This window comes from Sorex araneus, chromosome 6, assembly GCF_027595985.1.
Source record: "Sorex araneus isolate mSorAra2 chromosome 6, mSorAra2.pri, whole genome shotgun sequence".
In the NCBI taxonomy this organism is placed as follows: domain Eukaryota; kingdom Metazoa; phylum Chordata; class Mammalia; order Eulipotyphla; family Soricidae; genus Sorex; species Sorex araneus.
The window spans coordinates 118869399-118892394 of NC_073307.1; the positions used below are offsets into that span (position 1 = coordinate 118869399).

Genomic DNA, 22996 nt, shown 5'->3' on the forward strand with positions numbered 1-22996 from the left:
ACATCCTTATTATGTACTGATGCCAAAACCAAAATTATCCCATGTCAAGAGTCCTAAATCATAGCAAGTATATTTAATTCAGTTATTTCATTCAGCAAGTTTGACTTAATGTTAGGCAATCTAATAAATCATCTTATGAATAGAAATAATGAGGGGAAAATTGATGTGACAAAAGATCAGAAAAGACAAATGGTAAGGACCAGGGCAGTGAAAGTACAAGCATTAAGGTGTTTGACTTGTATGCAGCAAACCCCAGTCTGATCGCGAATACCACATGGCTCACCAAACACCACCGAGAGTGGCCCATGAGCAAAACCAGAAGTAGCCCCTTTCTGGCCCACCTCCTCCAAAAGACAAATAATAAATTGAAACAAATCTTTGAAAATTGCTTATTCTTTGCCTTGCATGCGGCTGACCTGGATTCAATCCCTGGCATCCCATATGGTCCCCGAGCTCCACCAGGAGTAATTTCTGAGTGCAGAGTCAGGAGTAACCCCTGAGCATTACTGGGTGTGACTGAAAAAGCCAAAAGAAAGTTGCTTATTTTTTTTTTATTCAGCCAGTGGTGGAGGGGGGCTTGGGCTATACCTGGTGGTATAGCTTGGGGTTACTCCCAGTGTGGTGCCTGGGGGAGGGGGCTGCCAGTGGTGGTGCTCAGGGGACCATGGCAGTGCTGGGGATTGAGCCTGGACCTCCCAGATGCAGAGCGAGTGCTCAGCCTGTTGAGTTCTCCTCCCACCACAAACCGTCTTCTCCTTGCTTCAATTTTTATTTAGGCACCTTGGTTTAAAATATTGTTAATGGTCGTATTTCAGGTCTGCAGTGTTCTGAAAACACACTCACCAGCCCAGTGTCAGTGTCCCTCCACGAGTGTCCCTCCTCCCCCCACCCCCGCCCCTGCCCCCACTCTCCTTAGCAAGCTTAGTATTGTAGACTGAGTCTTGAGATATGTTACCATTGGCCATAGCACAGCGGGTAGGGCATTTGCCTTGCATGCAGCCGACCCGGGTTCGATTCCTCCGTCCCTCTCGCAAAGCCCAGCAAGCTACTGAGAATATCCTGCCCACGAGGCAATAGCGTATTTGATATGCAAAAAAACAGTAGCAAGTCTCACAATGGAGACGTTACTGGTGCCCACTCGAGCAAATCGATGAGCAACGGGATGACAGTGCTATGATGAGAGAGATAATTCTCTATTCTTTCTGCTCACTTCACTTAACACATTAGCTGCTCTATCTAGAAATTGTCATTCTTAAATTTCAGAATACAGGAGAATTTCCTGAAGGTCTGATTAAAAATGCCCCCCAAATCCTGGAGAGATCGTACAAGGGCTTAAAGCGCTTGATTTGCCTGGTTGACCCTGACTTGGTTCCCAGCACCATGTAGTCTCCTGGGCACTACCAGGAACAACCCTGGGCACAGAGCTGGGAGTGGCTCAGCTGAGTCTGGACTATACTATTCCCCCCCAGGACCCCCAAACCAAAAATTACATATACATATATGCAGATTTTTTCCAGGAAGCAACCGGGGATACGTCATGTACATTTCAGTCCTGTACCTCTGATGACTGGATCATACTAGAATAATTATATGAAGCATTTAATTCCTTGCTAGTGAATTGAATTGGAAAACAAATAACACGTACCCATTACCCTGAAATAAAAGATCGCAACAAGGGGCCGGAGCGATAGCACAGCGGGTAGGGCATTTGCCTTGCACGCGGCCGACCCGGGTTCGATCCCCGGCATCCCATATGGTCCCCCAAGCACCGCCAGGAGTAGTTCCTGAGTGCAAAGCCAGGAGTAACCCCTGAGCATCGCTGGGTGTGACCCAAAAAGCAAAAAAAAAAAAAAAAAAAAAAGATCGCAACAAGAGGTAAATTAGCCTCACACCATACTACTTCAGGTCCTCAGACATACTAGGTAATTCTACTCTTGAGCCATGGCCTACAGTGTTTGGAGATTTCTTTCCCCTTAGATAAACTGCTGTCTCCATACCTTGGCAGCATTTAATTTGTTCCAAAGTAAGGGTAATATTTTATTACCTAAAGAAGGTAGTCTGGGGCTGGCATCATATAGTACAGCAAGTAGGGCATTTGCCTTGCATGCAGCCGACCTGGGTTAGATTCCCAGCATCCCGTATGGTCCCCCAAGCAACACCAGGAGTAATTCCTGAGTGCAAAGCCAGGAGTAACTCTGGTGCCTCACCAGGTGTGACCCAAAAAGCCAAAATAAATAAATAAATAAATAAATAAATAAATAAATAAAGGAGATAGTTTGATGTGAGGTGCTTAGAAATTTATGAATAGTTTCTCACTGCTTCGTAGTTACTAATACAAATTTCTGGTAATTGTGCTAGAGAGAGAACTCAGTGCCCGAAGCAGTTTCTTTACTGGCAGGAGGCTCGAGTTTGATCCCTAGCACTGCATGGTTCTCTGAGTAGTGCTGGGAGTAGCCTTTGAGTGCGGCCACAAACAAAAATAAATAAATTTGTTCATTAATAGAATTTCTGATAAGTTCAGGGACAGCTTAAAAGGTCTTAATTGTTTTAAATGCAGTTTTAAAGTAAGCATATTTTCATGACTTGAAACTAGTCAGTACAGAAAGGTACAGAGCAAAAATATCTCCTTAAGGTTTCCCACTGTTCCCTAACACTATCCTTTCTGAGATTTCTTTATTTTTATATAAGAAGCTCAGATAAATATTTTTATTTTTCTTCCTTTTGATACAAAAGATAGCTTACAATATGTAGTTTGTGCCTTGTGTTTCTCCTTTAATATAATTTGGAGATATTTTGGGGTTAGTAAATATTTTTTTCTATTCTTTATCCTTCGCCTCCTCCTCCTCCTCCTCTTTCTCCTCTTCTTTTTTCTCTCCTCCTTTCTCTACCTCCTCTCCCCCCCCTTATATGCTCCTGCTTCCTTTTTAAAGATGAGCAGCTGCCCTGATTTCCATTATATGGATGTACCATATTGATTAACCAGATTAAATGGACATTTGGGTTATTTCAGGAGAACAGTCTTATACACATATCGTTATGTATCCATGTAATACTAGTTGTAGCTTACATTCTCCATAGAGAAATCATCGAACCTAAAGATATACTTATCATTTTGATAGCTGTTGCCACTGCCACAGAGGTAGTATATACAGTCCCACCAGCCATAATTTCTTATCACCTTGCTGATAATATGTATCTTCAAACTTAAGGAGATGTGTTAACTCTGATGAATGATATTAATAATGCAATTTTACCTGTGCTTCTCTCTGTTTTCCGGGCATTCTCACTCACAGTTCTTGGCCAGCTGGGCCAGCTGTTCAGAGCAGGGGTCTGAGGATGTGTTGCTGCTCCTGCTCTGTGGTTCTGGGGGACAGTTGGGCCACCCACGCCCTTCTCAGGAGCCTCCCGGCCTGCCTAGGCAATGCTGGGGGCCTCGTGGTACCAGGAGTTGAACCCTGGACAAATAAGTGTGTGCCGTAACTACTGTTCTATCTCCCTACTGCATGTATTTTTCTCATTTTGGGTGAGGTCAAATGTCTTTTCATACATTTGTGTGCTCATATGCTTCAGGGCTAGGTCTTAGCGACAGATCTGTTCTTTGTTTTTTTTGTTTGTTTGTTTTTGCTTTTTGTGTCACACCCAGCGATGTTCCGGGGTTAGTCCTGCCTCTGCACTCAGGAATTAACTCCTGGTGGTGCTTGGGGAACCATATGGGATGCCGGGGATGGAACTCCGGTCGGCCGCATGCAAGGCAGATGCCCTACCTGCTGTATTATCACTCCGGCCCCCAGATCTGTTCTTTGTAACTAAACTTCTAGTCCAATATAGAACTAAGAACTTGGTGAGCTTGGTTGAAGTAAATTAAGCAATTTCTTGTTTTCTGGCATAACAACACATCCCAGCTCACCTCGTGCCTACTCTGCTCCAGCCCTGGAATTAGCCATTTCTTTGGGAATACCTGCTTCTTTGTAGTAGGAAATATTACAGAAATGTTGGGGACTAGGTGTGCTCACTATTTCTGAAATATATTTTCTTCTTGGAACTTTCATTAACAGAGTTAGGAAATATCTTAACATCCCTGCATATTACATGTACATGTGTACATATATATACATATGTCATGTATATATATACATATATATATACACATGTCATATGCATAAAATGTACATACACGTCCATGTATGCATACATATTTTAGAAATCATAAATTCACACAATGATGCCTCCTTTCCATTTCCATTAGGCTTCTTTCTTGCCTTTCATTATTCCATATTTGTATATTTCTTTTTCCTGAGTCCACTCACCATGTTTAGCTCCTAGTAATTGTTCGTTTACCACTTTCTTTCAGATACAGGCATAGACCACCATGCTCTTCTAAAACAGTTTGATCACCTAAACCACCTGAATCCTGACAAGTTTGAATCCACAGATTTAGATATGCTAATCAAAGCGGTGAGAATAATCCCCCCACCCACCCAAATGTTGTCTTTTGTTATGCCTTAAGATTTTGTAATATGACAAGTAAATTCACTGAAATGCTAGTACCACTCTATATACTCTCTATACTCTCGAGAGTATCTTTGTTTTTGTTTGGGGGGTCATACCCTGTGTTGCTCAGGGCTTAATCCTGGCTCTGTGCTCAGGGATCACTCCTGGCGGTGTTCATGGGACCATACGCAGTGCTGGAGATTGAACCCATAGAATACCTTTAATGGGAAATATCTTGGGCCGCAGAAATTGCTCACAGAACTGGAGCACAAGCCCTGCATTAGCTGGGACCTGGGTTTGACCCTTCTTACCACACAGTCCTTCAAGTACTGCCAGGTGTGGCCTTGGGCTTCCAGCATTGCTGGCCCCCAGCCGAGTGGCCTTAATGCTTACTGACTAGCTTAATCTTTAGAGTCCAGATAATAATATGGATATCAGGTCCATAATCTTTTACCCACAGTTCTAAAATCTGACAACCTATAACTGAAATCTAGCTTGAATCTTGGTAAGGATACTTGTAATTTATTTTTGTTTTAAAATTTGTTTTTGTGCGCATATGCTGCCTGAGCCCATGTGTTGCTTGCTACTATGTGGCCGAACACATGTGTCGCCCACATCTCCCCTCTTGAGATGTGTACCTCCATGCATTCATGTCTAGTGCTAGGATGTATGTAAAGGCTCTCTCCACCCTTGGAGAAGCCCGAATTCTTTCTTGAGCGCGTTACTCTTATTATTCTCTCTTCCACTTATCCCTTCCTCCTTCCCTCAAAAAGCCTCTAAATAAAATCTGTTTACTTAAAAAAAAATAAAATAAAATAATAAAATTTGTTTTTGTGCCACAATTGGCAATGTTCAGGGCTACTTCCAACTTGGTGCTCAGAGATTGCTCCTGGTGGACTTGAGGAACCACGAGGTTCTAGAGATCAAACTGGCACCTCCTGCATGCAAGTCATGCCCGGCCTGTTGAGTTTTCTCTGTCTCTCCAGCCTGTCTATTAATATACAGCCATGTACTAGTATATACTAGTGTACTCAGTAGAAGTGTTCATAGACTTTGATAAAGAGGTACCAGTTTGTTGGACTTTTAAAAAACTTTATTTAAACACTGTAGTTTACAAAATTGTTCATAATACAGTTGTTTCAGGCATTCAGTGTCCCTACACCAATCAGTGTGACCTTCCCTTTACCATTGACTCCAGGTTCTCACCAACCTCGCAAGCCCACCCCGTTGGCAGGCACAAAATAATTTATTTTATATTGGTTTTTTTATAACAAATGTTAAGTAGAGTTATCATAGTTCAGTAAAAGAAAATATGTTAAAATTGTTGTCTTTACAGTAGTTTATTAAAGTCATTGTGGATTTACTGAGCTGTTTGTTGCTGGTTGAGCCCGGTGTGTTGTTTTTGTCGATTGAGCTTAGTTGACTTCTGTGCTACTTTTCCATCTAATTTCTTGTGCTCCTCCTGGGCTGTCAGTTTTGTAGGAGTGCCTGCTGGGGGTTCGTCTGGGGGGTAGAGGGAGGCGCCCACCCCCACTCTGAGAAGACCACAGTGTTGTCAGTCCCAAAACCATTTGGTACTAATTTGTTTGACCACAATATTTTGCAGGAAAGATACATAATATGACATAGGTTCATCTTATTTTAAAATACTGTTTTTCTTTCATATTTTTTGAGATATAATTGAAGAAAAAATTTTTTTTAGTTTAAGGTTTACATTTCAGTGACTTGATGTTGTGAAATGATTACCAGAAGAAAGTTTAATTAATGTTGATCATCTCACATATTTATTTAAAAAGGAAAAACCAGGTTTCCTTGTGATGCATATTCTTGAGGTCTACTCTTAATAACTTAAAAAATGCCATCTGGTGGTGTAAGCTTAGAGTCATCATGCTATGCATTACATCCCTAATACTTATTTATCTTAAAATTGGAAATTTGTTTCCTTTTGATTGCTACCTTTACCCACTTTTCATTTTTCCCTGACTCCACAACCACAAATTTCATCTTTTTCTATGAATTTGGTTTTTAATTTCAAAAATTCTACTTTAGTAAAATCATACGGTATTTTTCTCTAACTTATTTAGCTTAATGCCCTCACATCCCATCATATTGTTGCAAAGGACAGGATTTCTCTCTTTCTTGGTGGCTGAAAAATATTCCTCTGTATCCCAACTGCTTTATCCATTTCTCCATTGATGGACACTTAGGTTGTTTCCATGTCTTGAGTATTGTAAGCAATGCTGATAGGAACAGAGCAGTTTATCTCTTTGTCATTATTCTTTGTTCCTTTCTTTCTTTAGAGTCTTGATCAGAAATTCTTAACCAGAAATTGTTGCACCATACAGTAGTTCTGATTTTAAGCTTATGAGTAACCTCCGAGCTGGTTTCCATAGTGTCCGCACCATTGACAATCTCACCAGCAGCGCTGAGGGGCCCTTTCTGTCATCCTTGCCAGCATGTATGATCTCTTGTATTTTTTTTAAATGTTGTTATTTGGTGGCCACATCTGACGGTGCTCAGGACTTACTCCTGGCTCTTCACTCAAGGATCACTCCTGATGGGCTGAGGGGAACATAAGGTATTCTGGGAATTGAACCTGGGATGCTCACATGCAGGGCAAGCACCCTACATGCGCCGGCCCCTCTCTTGTCTTTTTGATGGCAGGCGTTCTACCAGGGACCAAGTGAGAGATCTCATTGCAGCTCTCTGATTTGCATCTCTCTGATTAAGACAACTTTTCACATACCTGTTAGATATTTGAATATCTTCTAGGAAACACATTTGCTTAGATCTTTTGCCATCTGAAAAATTAGATTATTGGGGCTAGAGTGATATCACAGCAGGTAGGACACTTGCCTTGCTGGGTTCAATCCCCAGCATCCCGTATGGTCCCCTGAGCACCTCCAGGAGTAATTCCTGAGTGCAGAACCAGGAGTAACCCCTGAGCACCGCAGGGTGGGCCTCTCCCTTCTCACCACCACCAACCCCTATGGGAAAAAAATCTCCTTCCCTATGTTTTCTTAGTAAAGTTTTATGGTTTCAGATCTTACATTTAAGTCTTGAATACATTTCTAGTTTTGTTCGTGTATATGTGAGTGTGTGTGTGTATAAGGTAAGGGCTAATTTTACTATGTTACACTTAAATACTTAAATATCAAATATCCAGCACCATTTATTTAAATAACTATCTTTTCTTCATTGGAATATTCTTTTTTTAAAAGAAATTCCTTTTTTAAAAAAAGAATCGAATCACCATGAGATAGCGCATCATAAAATTGTTTCAGGAAATATTCTTGGCTCCTATGTCAAATATTAGTTGAGAGAAATTATGAGCCATCTCTGACCTCAGGAAGTTTAAATAACAGTTTATAGATCTCATGTTGTGGTTAGAAAACATTCTAGTTTCTCTTTTATGCAGATTTTTTTTTTTTTGCTTTTCGGGTCATAGCCAGCGATGCACAGGGGGTTACTCCTGGCTCTGCACCCAGGAATTACTCCTGGCAGTGCTCAGGGGATCATATGGGATGCTGGGAATCGAACCCAGATCAACTGCGTGCAAGGCAAACGCCCTACCCACTGTGCTATTGCTCCAGCCCCTCTTTTGTGCAGATTTGAGAGTCTTTTCCTTCTAGTTAAAGTCAGTCTTCAATTACTTATGAGTAACTTTAAGAACTTTTTGTTTTCAGGGGCTGGAGCGGTAGCATAGCAGGGAGGGCACTTGCCTTGCACACAGCCAATCCTGATTCAATCTCCAGCATCCCATAATTCCTGAGCTCAGAGCCAGGAGTAACCGGAGCATCTCCAGGTGTGTCCCCTCCCCTCCCCACTCCCCTCCAAAAGCCCACAAAAAGCACTCTCCATTAAAAAGGGATAATAATGATGACTAACATGGGGCCTGAGCAATAGTGCAGTGGGTAGGGCAACTGCCTTGCACATGACCAACCTGGATATCATTCCTGGCACCTCTTCTGGTCCCCAGAGCCCCACCAGGAGTGATCCTTGAATGCAGAGCCAGAAGTAAGACCTGAGCATCACCATATGTGGCCTAAACAAAAAAAAAAAAAACGTTTTGAATCACTAACATAAAATTGTATAATTTAAAAAGAGGCATGTAATATATTCTGATTGTTCAGTACTACATTCTGTTAAGTGTGTTATATACAAAAATGCCTTTATATTTTTCAAATATGTATATAACTTAATTAAAGCATTACATTATAGGCTACAAGTGATCTAGAACATTATGATAAGACTCGGCATGAAGAATTTAAAAAGTATGAAATGATGAAGGAGCATGAGAGGAGGGAATATTTAAAAACATTAAATGAAGAAAAGAGAAAAGAAGAAGAAATTAAATTTCAAGAAATGAAGAAAAAGCATGAAAATCATCCCAAAGTTAACCATCCAGTAAGGATTATGACTTTATAAAATTAAATAGAGGAAGATAATTTTATACCAGATGATATGATTTATAATTTGATTTAGTAAATCTAATTATAGATTTTGATTGTTTAATATTTTTATAAAGTTCTTAAATTTATATTTTATTTTTATAGTATGTACACATTAGTTACATGTTGTTTGAAGAGTTTTCAAAAATTGATTTATAGGGAAGCAAAGATCAACTCAAGGAGGTATGGGAAGAAGCTGATGGATTGGATCCTAATGACTTCGACCCCAAGACATTTTTCAAATTACATGGTAACAGATTTGATACAAACATAAATCTTCACATGCAATGTTTGAAAAATTATAACTGCTTTATTCCTAGGGAATTTCTGCCAAGATTGTTCTGTTTATATGGTAGTATCTATTAAAAGATAGTTTCTATTGTCCTATTAACAATAAATGTTTATAGTTTCTCTCTGGGGTGATATAACAAACCTTATTACTGATCTATAGGATAAGTAACTTTAGTGAGTCTCTGTGGATTGTTTTGTTCTGTTCTTTGGGGTACACTTGAGGTTGTTTCTGGCTGTGCTTGGAGCCCATGTGGCGCCAAGGATTGAACCCAAGTCTTCTATATGCAAAGCACATACTCAGCACACTGCATTTTCTTTCCAGCCCTCATAGCTGTGTTTTTGTTTTTGCTTTTGTTTTTCGGGGGCCATACCTGATGGTTCTCACAGCTTATTCCTGGTTCTGCACTCAAGGATCACTCCTGGTGGAACTCAGGGCACCATATGTGGTATCAGGGATCAAATCTGGGTTGACCACATCCAAGGCAATTGTCCTGCACACTGTACTATTTCTCTGGCCATAGTAGCTGTGTGAGTTTTTTTTGTTTGTTTCTCTCTTTTATTTTGTTTTTGGGCCATACCCATCAGTGCTCAGGCCTTACTCCTAGCTCTGTGGTCAGGGATGACTCCTGGTGTGGTTCAGGAGACCATCTGGGGTGCTGGCACTTGAACCCCTATTGGCTGTGTGCTAGACACACAGTACTTACTGTACTCATTATACTATCTCTCCAGCCCCCTAGTAGATGTTTATATACCTATTTACTTTGAATTGTTCTTCAGGTTACTCTTTAAAATGAAAGTATTTTAGATTATAACTAACATGCTTTATGCTATAATATTATAATCCACTTTTATTCTTGTATATATTTTCTAAAACACTATTATTATGAGTTTTTCCCAGTGGATTGAGCTAAGATATGATGAAAAAGAATTATTTTTATGTAGCATATTGATGCTTTATGTTTTGCTACATTTGCAAACCTTTATATATGGTTGTATTTCATTTATTTTCTAAGACATTAAAGTCAATTTTTGCATTTGTAACTTTTAAACATTAGATGTCAATAATGATGGCTTCCTAGATGAACAAGAATTAGAAGCTCTATTTATTAAAGAGGTAAATGAATTCATTAAATATTCATTGTTTTACTTTTTTTCCCTGTTATCTTCCTTTCTTTTATGTTGGCTTTCAAATTTTCTTTATAGTTGGAGAAAGTATATGACCCCAAAAACGAAGAGGATGATATGGTTGAAATGGAGGAAGAAAGGCTTCGAATGAGGGAACATGTAATGAATGAGGTAGGTTCTGTAACCGATGTTACTGATGTAGATTATTCAAGGGATTGCAATGAATCTTGGCAGAATGCAAAAAATAAATATATAGAATAATTGTATGGTTGAATATTATTATTTGTGCTACAAAAATAATAGGTTCCTCAATTTTTAACAACTTTAAATATTTTAAAAGATTAAGTTCCTGTTGCATATTAGCTATGAGACATTCTTTAAAAGTAAAATATGTAGTACAATATTTATTATCTTAAAAGGCTGGGGCTGGGGCGATAGCACAGCGGGTAGGATGTTTGCCTTGCACTCGGCCAACCCGGGTTCGATTCCCAGCATCCCATATGGTCCCCTGAGCACCACCAGGAGTAATTCCTGAGTGCAAAGCCAGGAGTAACCCTTGTGCACGCCAGGTATGACCCAAAAAGCAAAAAAAAAAAAAAAAAAAAAAAAAAAGGCTATGTTAATTTTTGTCAAGGAAAAGAAGCTCAATACCATAATGGTATGACAACAAGTATTTATTTTTCTTGTTTACCTTTCTAAACTGAAAACTCTGATCTATGTAAAATGATTAGGCAAAAATGACAGTTTTGCCTTTGTGATTTGCACCAGATTATGAGCTTTTAATGATAAATTAGGGCATTTATTGAGGCCTGGAATCCTTAACACATATGTATTAAATAAAATGTGGAGCGATAGCACAGAGGTTGGCCTTTCACTCGGCCAACCCGAGTTCGATTCCTCCGCCCCTCTCGGAGAGCCTGGCAAGCTACCGAGAATATCAAGCCCGCGCGGCAGAGCCTGGCAAGCTACCTGTGCGTATTGGATATGCCAAAAACACTAACAAAAAAGTCTCTCGATGAGAGACGTTACTGGTGCCCGCTCGAACAAATCGAAGAGCCATGGGATGACAGTGACAGTGACAGTATGTATTTAATAAAATTCCCAAAGACCAGAGAGATGGTACAGAGGCTGGGGAGATAGTACAGCAGGTGGAGCACTTGCCTTACATGTGGCTAACCTGGATTCGATTCCCAGCATCTCATATGGTCCCTCAAGCCCAGCCAGGAGTGGTCTCTGAGCACAGAGCCAGAAGTAAAACTTGAGCACCAATGGATATGGCTCTCAAACTGAAAAAAAAAAAAACCCAAACCCCAAAAATAGTATTAATCTTAACTAGACAGATCAGTACACTGAGAGTTGTTGATGTTTGGGTGTCAGGGAAATATATGCTTCCTGTATTTTTCAAATTTGTATTATACAGAAGAAAAAGCTAACTAATTTCCTGATTCTAGTATAATAATGTTGAGTATTCTGTTCTTGTTGTTCTTCTTGACCAGCAGTTTCCAATAATGTTAGGCTGGCCCTAAATGCCAAACGTTTATGCAGCATCTCTTAGAAAACAGTTTCTAGCATGCAAATAGTATAAGAAAATGGTATTTTTACCGATACATTTTCCTTTAACCAGGTGGATACTAACAAAGATCGACTGGTGACTCTCGAAGAGTTTATGAAAGCTACAGAGAAGAAAGAATTCTTGGAGCCCGATAGCTGGGAGGTAACAACCCACTTCAAATGATCTGTATGGTTTAAGCAATTCACATCAGATATTCTCCTCTTAGTTCTCATTCCCAGGAATGTTTGCATGACTTCCACTTATGCATCATAGTACTGGTAGAATGAATTTATCTATTAAAAAAGAAAAATTTTGGAAGTTGATCTTTTATTTATAATATTGCTTATAATTAATTTTTTAGTTGTGCTTTTTCTTTAAAATTTTGAAAAAAAATTTTATTAGTGAATCACCATGAGGTACAGTTGTACACTTACAAATTTTCGTGCTTGCATTTTAGTTATACAATGATCAAGTACCCATCCCTCCACCAGTGCCCATTCTCCACCACCAGTGACCCCGGGATCTCTCCCACCACCCACCCCATCACCTCACACCCCATCCCGCCTCTGTGGCAGGGCATTCCCTTTCGTTCTCCTTTTCAGTGTTGTGGTTTGCAATAGAGGTATTGAGTGGCCTTCATGTTCGGTCTATAGTCTACTTTCAGCATGCGTCTCCCATCCTGAGCGGGTCCTCTAAACACCATTTACTTGGTGTTCCCGTCTCTATCTGAGCTGCCTTTTCTCTCAGCACGTGCGGCTAGCTTCCAGCCGTGGAGCAATTTTCTTTTCTTTTTTTTGAGGCCATATCTGATGGTGCTTGGGGGCTACTCCTAGCTCTGTGCTTTGGAGTCACACTGGACAGGACAGTGCTTGCTGGAAATTAAAATTAGGCTTCCCACATGCAAATCATGCTCTCAAACCATCAAGCTAGTTTGACCCCCAAACTACTTTTTCTAAGTGTAAAAATAATGTCCATTTTTAAAAATTAGAAATGATAAAGTAATAGCACAGTGGGTAGGGCGTTTGCCTTGCACACAGCCGACCCATCTCTTGGAGCCTGGCAAGCTACCAAGAGTATCTCACTTGCACGGCAGAGCCTGGCAAGCTACCCGTGGCATATTCGATATGCCAAAAACAGTAACAACAAGTTTCACAATGGAGACGTTACTGGTGCCCACTCGAGCAATTCGATGAGCAATGAGATGACAGTGATACAGTACTACAGTGAAGAAATAATACAGCTACAAACCTTTCATGTTTGAATTTGTCATACAATGATGGAACACCCATCCCTTCACCAGAGCACATTTTCCACTACCAATGTCCCCAGTATCCCCCACCCCTGCTCCCGATCTCAACCCTTTCCCTGCCTCTATGGCAGACAGTTTCCCCCATACTCTCTCTCTATTTGCCAATTTTTAAAGTATTTTTTCCCCAACCTACTAGGCTGCTAGAACTAGAAATCAGCCTTCAAAAAAAAATTACTCAAGCTAAAGAGATAGTTTTAGAGACTTAGCACAGTGCTCCAACTGCAGTAGGGCTAGGTTGACTCTTTTTTTTTTTTTTTTTTTCTTTTCTTTTTGGGTCACACCTGGCGATGCACAGGGGTTACTCCTGGCTCTGCACTCAGGAATGGGGCCCCTGAACTGTCTGTGTAGTTTGTGACCGCCACCCCCCCAACAAAAATGTATGTAATATGTAATGTGCATATATAACTTACCCATGCACAAACATATAAACACATCTTTACATACTTGCATTCATTATATATCTTTGACTCAATATAGATTAATTTGCCTACATTCACACTGATAGTCTCTTAAGTTATAATCTTTCACCTCCACTTCTAATCAACTATCTTTCCTTCTTTCTATAGTCTTTATAAAATCCTGGCTCTCCTTTTCCTTTTGGGGAAGGTTGGAACACACCTTGCGGTGCTGGTGGGACCATGCAGAGCCTGGGATTGAACTGGGTTGGCTGCATACAAGACTAGCACCTTTGCCCCTGTACTATCTTCAACCCTCCATAATAGTGTTCTTCTAATTTTCCCAAGTCTAGACTATACAAAGAGTTTCAGAATTGCTGCTTCATGCCTCTGTAAAGTAAGAGTTCAGTGTTTTAGATTTTGTTCTGGGTTTTAACCTAGGACACATAGCTCAGGTACTATAGTTGAGAGTGTCTTGGTTTCCTTACTTTCTGAGGTCTGTTCACTGAAAAGAAATTCTAATTCATTGGCTTCTGTTTATATTCAATTTTTTTCTGACCTTCAGACTTTATTTTCTTTTTGGAGGCGGACAAACTCCTAAGCGATATTCACAGGGCCTGGAGCCATTTCTAGTGATGGTGATGGTTGGCCAATCAGGCCAGATCATTTAATGCTGGGACCCAGCAATGCTCCAGGAAATGTGCAGTTCCAGGGGTCGGTCCCAGAGCCTCAGAGTTGCAAGACAAGTGCTCTGCCACTGAGATACATCCCCAGTCCCTCCAAAAACCTTCTGCCTTAAATATGTGTATGCATGAGAGAGAGGAATAGGACTGCAGGTAGAGCACTTGTCTTGCACACAGCTGACCAGGTTCAATCCCCAACATTCCAGGCCTCCACCAGGAGTGATCTCAGAGCCAGGAGAGACCCTGAGCACTGCCTGGTGTGACCCCCAAACAAAAATCAAAACATGTGTATTCATAGGTGTGTAATTTTCTATATTCTCTTTGTCCTTCACACCAGTACTCTTCCTTGTTTTATAGGAAACCAGTTTCATTAGTTCTTCCAGTTTTTTCTTTTGTACACATTATATAAGTGTACATTTTTTTTCATTCTGTTTTGTCCAAAAAGTATTATATGGTAGATACTCTTTTGGGGCGATACATGGAGGGTCACACTGGGCAGTGTTTAGGAGTTATTCCTGCCTCTGGCTCAGGGTTCACTCTTTTTTTTTTCTTTTTGGGTCACACCCGGCGATGCACAGGGGTTACTTCTGGCTCTGCACTCAGGAATTACTCCTGGCGGTGCTCAGGGGACCATATGGGATGCTGGGATTTGAACCCAAGTCGGCCATGTGCAACGCAAACGCCCTACCCGCTGTGCTATCACTCTAGCCCCAGGGCTTACTCTTTTTTTTTTTTTTCTTTTTGGGTCACACCTGGCGATGCACAGGGGTTACTCCTGGCTCTGCACTCAGGAATCACCCCTGGCCGTGCTCAGGGGACCATATGGGATGCTGGGATTTGAACCTGGGTCGGCCTCGTGCAAGGCAAACGCCCTACCCGCTGTGCTATCTCTCCAGCCCTGAGGGCTCACTCTTAATAGTGCTTAGTAGACTAAAATTGCCAAGGATTTTACTGAGGTTCAGTACATGCAAAGTAAACATTGGAACTCCTTTACCAAATCTCTAGCCCCTAATGTCCTAAACAGACATTTGTACTGTGCTAGTCATAGAACTTTAAAGCTGAATTGTACCTTGTTGCCTTTCTAAGATTATTTTTAACAAGCCTTTCCTCTTTTATTCCTTCTTAGACACTGGATCAGCAACAGTTCTTCACAGAGGAAGAACTGAAAGAATATGAAAATATGATCTCGGTACAAGAAACAGAACTGAAGAAAAAGGCAGACGACCTTCAGAAGCAAAAAGAAGAGCTGCAGCGTCAGCATGACCAGCTTCAGGCTCAGAAACAGGAATATCATCAGGTGGGGTTTTCTCTGGCATTATAAAGGATCTTTGGCATTTTTCTAATAGCCTGGCATTTTTATTATACTAGTTCACTGTAATAATAGTATTTTAAATTTTGGTATTTTAAAAACTGCTTGGTGGACTATTTTCTAAATTGCAGAGCTTGAATGTGTCATCTTGGAAAATCATTTTTCATTTGTTGTCCATTGTCCAGGGTGACTCATGTCAGAGAAAATCAGATAATATTTATTCTTAAGACATTCTTTTCCCATCATTAGGTTGTACAGCAGATGGAACAGAAAAAATTACAGAAAGGAGCCCCTCCATCTGGGCCAGGTGGAGAACTGAAGTTTGAGCCACGTATGTAGTCTTATTTTTTAAGGAAATAAACAACAGATGAACTGAAATCATATTATGACAAATATAATGTTATTATTTAGTTCTCTATGTTCCTTTCTATATGTTGAGCCACTGGTGTTATAGGAAAATGGGAAGGCCTGTAAAATTTTTATGCAGTAGCACATTTCAAATGGCATAGCATTTAAAAAAATTTTTGGCTTTTTGGGGTTACACCTGACATTACTCAGGGGTTACCCCTGCCACTGCACTCAGGAACTACTCCTGGCAGTGCTTGGGGGACCATGTGGGGTGCTGGGGATCGAGCACAGCCATGTGTAAGGCAAATGCCCGACCCACTGTACTGTTGCTCTGGCCCCAGAGGGTATAGCATTTGATGGCCGTATTCATGAGGAAATGGTTTATTTCAATCTGACTCATTAATTAATGCAACATTAATTCTTTTTACTCAGTTATTCTTTTTGTTGGGTGGCTGGTTGTATTTGGGGGTGGGGACCAGACTGGGTGGTGACAAGCGGTGATTCCTATGTGATTCTGTGCTTGGGGATGGCTCCTCGTGTGGTGTGGGCGGGGGATCAACCTGGGCCTTGCACACATGTGCTCAGCGTGTTGAGCTCTCCCTGTGGCCCCTTAATCAGTTATTGGTGTTATTGGAGAACGTGTTTCATTTTTTAATTTTTTTATTGAATCACTGAAATACAGTTACAAAGTTTTCATATTTGATCCACCACCAAACCCCCACGTACCCTCCTCCCACTCCCCCTCTGCCTGTGTGGCAGACATTTTTCACTTTACTCTTTCCTTACTTTGATTACATTCAATTTTCAACAGGAATCTCACTATTATTGTTTGGAAGTTATCCTCCAACAGTCAGACATGCTGGATGGCATCAATAGATTGTATGTTTTCATTTTTCAAAAAAGGTTGTGTGGCCACATTAGCGGCCACAAGGTTTGGAGATGTCCCAGCAGTTAGTAGATGCTCAGTGTCACCGGGGCTCCATGTGGAGAAGGCATACCGGCTGTACCTCCTCCGTCTGGCTCCCCGGTGTTGCTGGCCCGGTCTGGAGTCTGGAGCATTCTCTGGCCTGTGTGGCTTACCAGAACACCCAGGTTCTTCTCTGTTGAATGCGGCAGGATGGAGCCAAGGGTGGGTCGAGGGCGTGACTTCCGGCGGCCGGGGCGACCTGGAGACTAGGCTGGTGTTGCCCCATGGAGACGTGTTTTTAATTTATATGATTTATTTTGCGGGTTTGGGGTCACTCCCAGTAGTGCTGAGGGGTCACTCCCAGAGGTGCTTTGGGGACCATGCAGAGCCTGGGAATTAAACCCAGGGATCCTGCATACAAAGTATGTGCTCCAGTTTCATCTTGAAGATGCCCCAAGAGTATGTTTTTAAAATTGTAAACTGTGACTATTTAGATATCTTGAAAAACAAATATTCAATATGCCTCTCTATAAGAGAACTTTCTGGAGGGAAACTGGGGACACTGGGAAATTGCACTGGTGGAGGGATGAGTGTTGGAACATTGTGTGACTGAGACCCAATATGAACAGTTTTGTAATACTCTATCTCACAGTGATTCAATACTCAATAAATAAAACATCTCTCTCTCTTTAACAGACATTTAAAGAACGAAGTCCACCAGAACTTGGAAGACAACTGTTAAATCAACACCTGTTTCATCTTTTTACCTCCCTCCCTTTTTCTCTGCTCAATAAATATTTTAAAGCATATATGGAATAAAGGAAGATACTTCTAAAATAAAACACTTGTTTTGTGGGGTAAGGAGACACAGATATATATGAACTGAAGTCTACCAGTGCCAGATAGAAAACAAACTGCTGTTACATTCATGCCTCCTGTGTCCTCAGTGATTAAATGAAGTAGCTTACAGTCATGGTTTAGTGACATGTAGTATCTATTGAAGTGAGAAATTTTTGCTTTAACAATAGATAGACATGAGCATTTTTTTAATACAGGAAATAAATTACTCAGAAGAACTCTGATGGATGCCCTTTCTCCTAGTGAAAAGAATTCTTCTGAGAAGCCCTCCTGTTTCCTGTTGGTAACTTTTTCCTACTTTCAGAAGCCATCCTGTTTCCTGTTGGTAACTTTTCCCTACTTTACGTACTAGAAATTCTTCTGCTGAATAGTTTTTCTATGAAACCACTTCAGTTTATTTATATATTATATATATTATATATTATATTTACAATATAATATAATATATATTTATATATATATAAGCTATATGCTTGGTTTTAGGGCCACACCCAGCAATGCTCAGGGGTGGATCTGTACTCAGGAATCACTCCTGGCAGACTCTGGGGACCATATCAGATGCTGGGAATTGAATCTGGGTCCGCTGCATGGAAGGCAAATGCCCTACTAGCTCTACTTACTGTCTCTCTGACCCCCTTTATCCATGTTTTTGTTTACGTGTTGTCACTTAAGATCAAGTTATATAAGTATAATGGGAAAAAAAGAGATAATGGTTGTTTAAATGATACAATTTTTCTCCTTTTTTACTAAAAGAAAACTGGAAGTACTTTCTATCCTGTTTTCACATCTGTCCTGTCTCACATTGTCCTCAGGGTTTACTCCTGGCTCTGTGGTCAGGAATCACTTCTGGCTGGGCTCAGGGGATCATATGCAGTGCTAGGATTGAATACATGGGCTGCATGCTAGACAAGTGCCTTACCTGCTGAACTATCTCTCTGGCCCCCTTAAAACTTTAGTATTTTTATTTTATTTTATTTTATTTTATTTTATTTTATTTTATTTTATTTTTGCTTTGTGGGTTACACCCAGTGACCCATAGGGGATACTCCTGGCTCTGCACTCAGGAATTACCCCTGGCGGTGCTCGGGGGACCATATGGGACGCTGGGAATCGAACTCGGGTCAGCCACGTGCAAGGCAAACGCCCTACCCGATGAGCTATCGCTCCAGCCCCAACTTTAGTATTTTTAAACATGTCTTCATTTGATAAAATTTTCAATCAATGTGTGCTTTTTAACATACTTCTGATTTTTCTCCTTAAATTATAGATCCCAAATAAGATATAGCCATTAGAAAAATCCTATTTATATAGAGCATATAAATAGCTGTTAAATAAATATATTCCACTACTATCACCAAAACAATTCAACAAATGATTTTTTTTTTTTTTGCTTTTTTGGGTCACACCCAGCGATGCACAGGGGTTACTCCTGGTTCTACACTCAGGAATCACCCCTGGCGGTGCTCAGGGGACCATATGGGATGCTGGGATTCGAACCCGGGTCGGCCGCGTGCAAGGCAAACGCCCTACCTGCTGTGCTATCGCTCCAGCCCCATCAACAAATGATTTTATGGAGACTTTGTATCATTGTTGTTTACATGATAGGAAACATTATAAGATAGATTATAATATCTTTTAACTCTGTGACTAGAAATTGTGATAACATAGGGTTTTCCTAGGTAAATGGTTTTAGACCAGGAGCTGGGGTTTAATCAGAAAATAATTGGAGGAGAGAACAGAGATCTAGTACAGTTGTGTGCCTGCCTTGCACACAACTGACACAGGTATGATACGTGTCACCCTAGATGGCCCCCCTGAGCCCCCTGGGAGCTGAAGCCACGAGTAAGCCCTGAGAGCTGTTGGTTGCAGTTTCTTAGAGGATCCAAGAACTGAGCCAGTATAAGCAGGAATAGCAAGTAGTGAAGACACCACGTCAGAAACTTTGCATTAACAATTACCACCACTGCCTGCCTGTTGACTAAGACAAAAGTGCAGCAAAGCCAAACTACTGAACCTTTGATTTCATATTAGGAATTGGGATTCCCCACCTTGATGAATATGGCCTGTGTGATTATGTAGAAGGCAAGCTATATGTCATGCTTACAGATGCCTGCAATTTCGCTGTAGGGCTTTTCTATTTAATAATATTTATAGGGCTGGATCGATAGCACAGTGGGTAGGGCGTTTGCCTTGCACTCGGCTGACTCGGGTTTGATTCCTCCGCCTCTCTTGGAGAGCCTAGCAAGCTACGGAGAGAGTATCTCGCCCGCAGGGCAGAGCCTGGCAAGCTACCCGTGGCGTATCCCATATGCCAAAAACAGTAACAACAAGTCTCACAATGGAGACATTTCTGGTGCCCACTCTAGCGAATCGATGAGCAACAGGATGACAGTGACTGATATTTTAAAATGTCACTCATGTCACTCATGTTCTTGACATGGAAGTGTGCTGACTTGGATGTCAGCCAGCCATTGACAATCTTTTTCCTTAACCACACAAGCCTTCTGGATGCCTTCACAGCTCTATGCGCCTCCAAGCAAATTCTGTTTTGCTTGTATTGTGTTTATGATCTCGGCAAGGATAGATTGTTGTTGTGCAGTTTGGGAGGTGAAGGTGATTGGGCTTGTTCCTGGCTCTGCACTCAGGGATCATTCCAGGCGTGACACGTGGTGCAAGGGATTGAACCTGGGTCAGCCACATGAAAAGCAAATGCATAGCCCTCCACACAATCTTTCTGATGCTGTGCTGCAATTCTTTTACCTCCTTTTGCTTTCCCTTAGTAGCATTGTAAGGTTTTTATTTTAATTGGTGCCAGAGCCAAATCCCGGGACACGTGAAGTATGTACACTACCACTCAGCTCCGTCCCAGCCCCTTCAGAATTATGAGTACAAAGCTCACAGTTACATATTAGAATATTTTTACTTTAAAAATTCTTATAATCTTAATAATCTGTGGAATTTTAAAATGAGAAAAAAATATTTGCAATGTTTTTTGTGGGAGGGCACACCCATAGTCCTCAGGTCTTCCTCCTGGCTCTGCACGAGGGATCACTCCCTGGTGAGCTCGGAGATCATATAGGTTGTGCCAGGCCTGGGTCGGTCACATGCAAGGCAAGTGCTCTACCTGCTGTCCTATTTCTCCAGCCCTCTATTTTGCAATCCTTAGTTATAACATGTCTGAGTGCTTGAAAAGAAAGAGAAAATAAAATTCAACATGATTCTCTTTGTCAGTGATTCATGTGCAGAATCATCTTTGTAGAGTGTTACTTTTGCTTATTTTTTTTTTTTTTGCTTTTTGGGTCACACCCACCAATGCTCAAGGGTTACTTCTGGCTCTACACTCAGGAATTACTCCTGGCAGTGCTTGGGGGACCATATGGGATGCCGGGGATCGAACCCGGGTCGGCCGCGTGCAAGGCAAACACCCTACCCACTGTGCTATTGCTCCAGCCCCTTTTGCTTAATTTTTTTGTCAATTTTGAATGCTTTTGTTTTGGGGGCCACACCTGGCTGTGCTCAGGGTGTACTCCTGGTTCCATGCACAGGGATCATTCCTAACAGGGTACAGGAACTATATGTGGTCTTAGGGATTGAACTGGGGCCAGCCATGTACAAGGGAAGCTCATTTCCCCCCGCACTGTACTATCTCTTTGGCCCCTTACATTCTCGCTCTAAATACTATGTGAATATTTAAATTCCTGTCCTCCCTTCAGAGTCTGTGTAGATTTGACACACTGAGGCAGCCATCTCGCCCTCTGTCTTTGTTTTGTGCCTTGTTGCTTCACAAACTACTTTGCTATCCATCATTTCCCTTTGGTTGTTAAAGCAATTTGAATTTGCCTCCCTCCAGGGATATTTATGCTTTTTAACATACTTCTGATTTTTCTCCTTAAATTATAGATCCCAAGTAAGATATAGCCATTAGAAAAATTCTATTTATAGGGCACTGGTGAAGGGATGGGTTCCCAAACTTTGTATGAGGGAAGTATAAGCACAAAAGTGTATAAATCTGTAACTGTACCCTCACGGTGATTCTCTAATTAAAAATAAATAAATTAAAAAATAAAAAAAATAAAAAAATAAAGAAAAATTCTATTTATATAAAACATATAAATAGCTGTTAAATAAATATATTCCACTACTACCACCACCAAAACAATTCACAAATGATTTTATGGAGAATTTTTATCGTTGTTTACATGATAGGAAACATTATAAGATAGATTAGAATATCCTTTAACTCTGTGACTAGAAATTGTGATAACATAGGGTTTTATCACATAACATAGTTACAGCAAGAGTAGCTACTTCATAAATATCTCCTTTTAAGAGTAGTGGTGTCTTAGAGATTATTTCCTTTAAAAAAACTTTTTCTGTACTCCTTAATATTGTATTCATTTTTTTTTTTTTTTTGCTTTTTGGGTCACACCCGGCGATGCACAGGGATTGCTCCTGGCTCTGCACTCAGGAATTACCCCTGGCGGTGCTCAGGGGACCATATGGGATGCTGGGAATCGAACCCGGGGGGGTTGGCCGCGTGCAAGGCAAACGCCCTACCCTCTGTGCTATTGCTCCAGCCCCAATATTGTATTCATTTTTTATGGCCTTTTTTCCCCCACTTTTTGGGTCACACCAGGCAATGCACAGGGTTACTCATGGCTCGTGCACTCAGGAATTACCTCTGGCGGTGCTCAGGGGACCATATAGGATGCTGGAAATCGAACCCAGGTTGGCCGCATGCAAGGCAAACACCATACCTGCTGTGCTATTACTCCAGCCCTTTTTATGGCTTTTCTTTGGTCAAACACAACTATTTAAAACTCTTGTGATTTTTGTGCAATAATTCCCTCGTGTTCTATAGCATTGAGTAACGATTATTAGAGGTTGTACCTTAATTTTTTTCTGACAAGATCTTAGTTCTCAATTTGCATACGTTTCTTTTGTGATGCATGTGTATTTTCACTCTCACATTCATAGAATATTTACATGAAATTCATAATAGAGCTTTGGAACAAATAACCTTTTTAGAAATTACTTATTTGCTTTTTGGGTCACACCTGGCGATGCACAGGGGTTACTCTTGACTCTGCACTCAGGAATTACCCCTGGCAGTGCTCAGGGGACCATATAGGATGCTTGGAATCGAACCCGGGTTGGCCACATGCAAGACAAATGCCCTGCCTGCTGTGCTATTGCTCCAATCCCCACCTTCTTAGAAATTATTATTACAGAAATTCTTTTTTTTTTTACAGAAAGTTTTTCTAGAGCAGATAGACT

General features: G+C 41.0%; 1 protein-coding gene across 3 annotated transcripts in view; it reads left to right on the forward strand.

Annotated features, from left to right (window-relative positions):
* Nucleotides 1-17895, forward strand: part of NUCB2 (nucleobindin 2) — a 47015-nt gene extending 29120 nt beyond the window's left edge. For 2 of the 3 annotated variants that reach the window (XM_055141284.1, XM_055141285.1), the window contains exons 6-14: nt 4352-4455; nt 8713-8898; nt 9102-9192; nt 10289-10347; nt 10437-10529; nt 11983-12072; nt 15424-15594; nt 15856-15937; nt 17558-17895. In XM_055141284.1, the coding sequence (XP_054997259.1) occupies nt 4352-4455; nt 8713-8898; nt 9102-9192; nt 10289-10347; nt 10437-10529; nt 11983-12072; nt 15424-15594; nt 15856-15937; nt 17558-17565 (884 nt within the window). In that variant the 3' untranslated portion in view covers nt 17566-17895. Of the gene's footprint in view, nt 1-4351; nt 4456-8712; nt 8899-9101; nt 9193-10288; nt 10348-10436; nt 10530-11982; nt 12073-15423; nt 15595-15855; nt 15946-17557 lie in introns of those variants that run through there. The other variant, XM_004613567.2, reaches the window with a different exon arrangement.
* Nucleotides 17896-22996: the final 5101 nt, after the last annotated feature.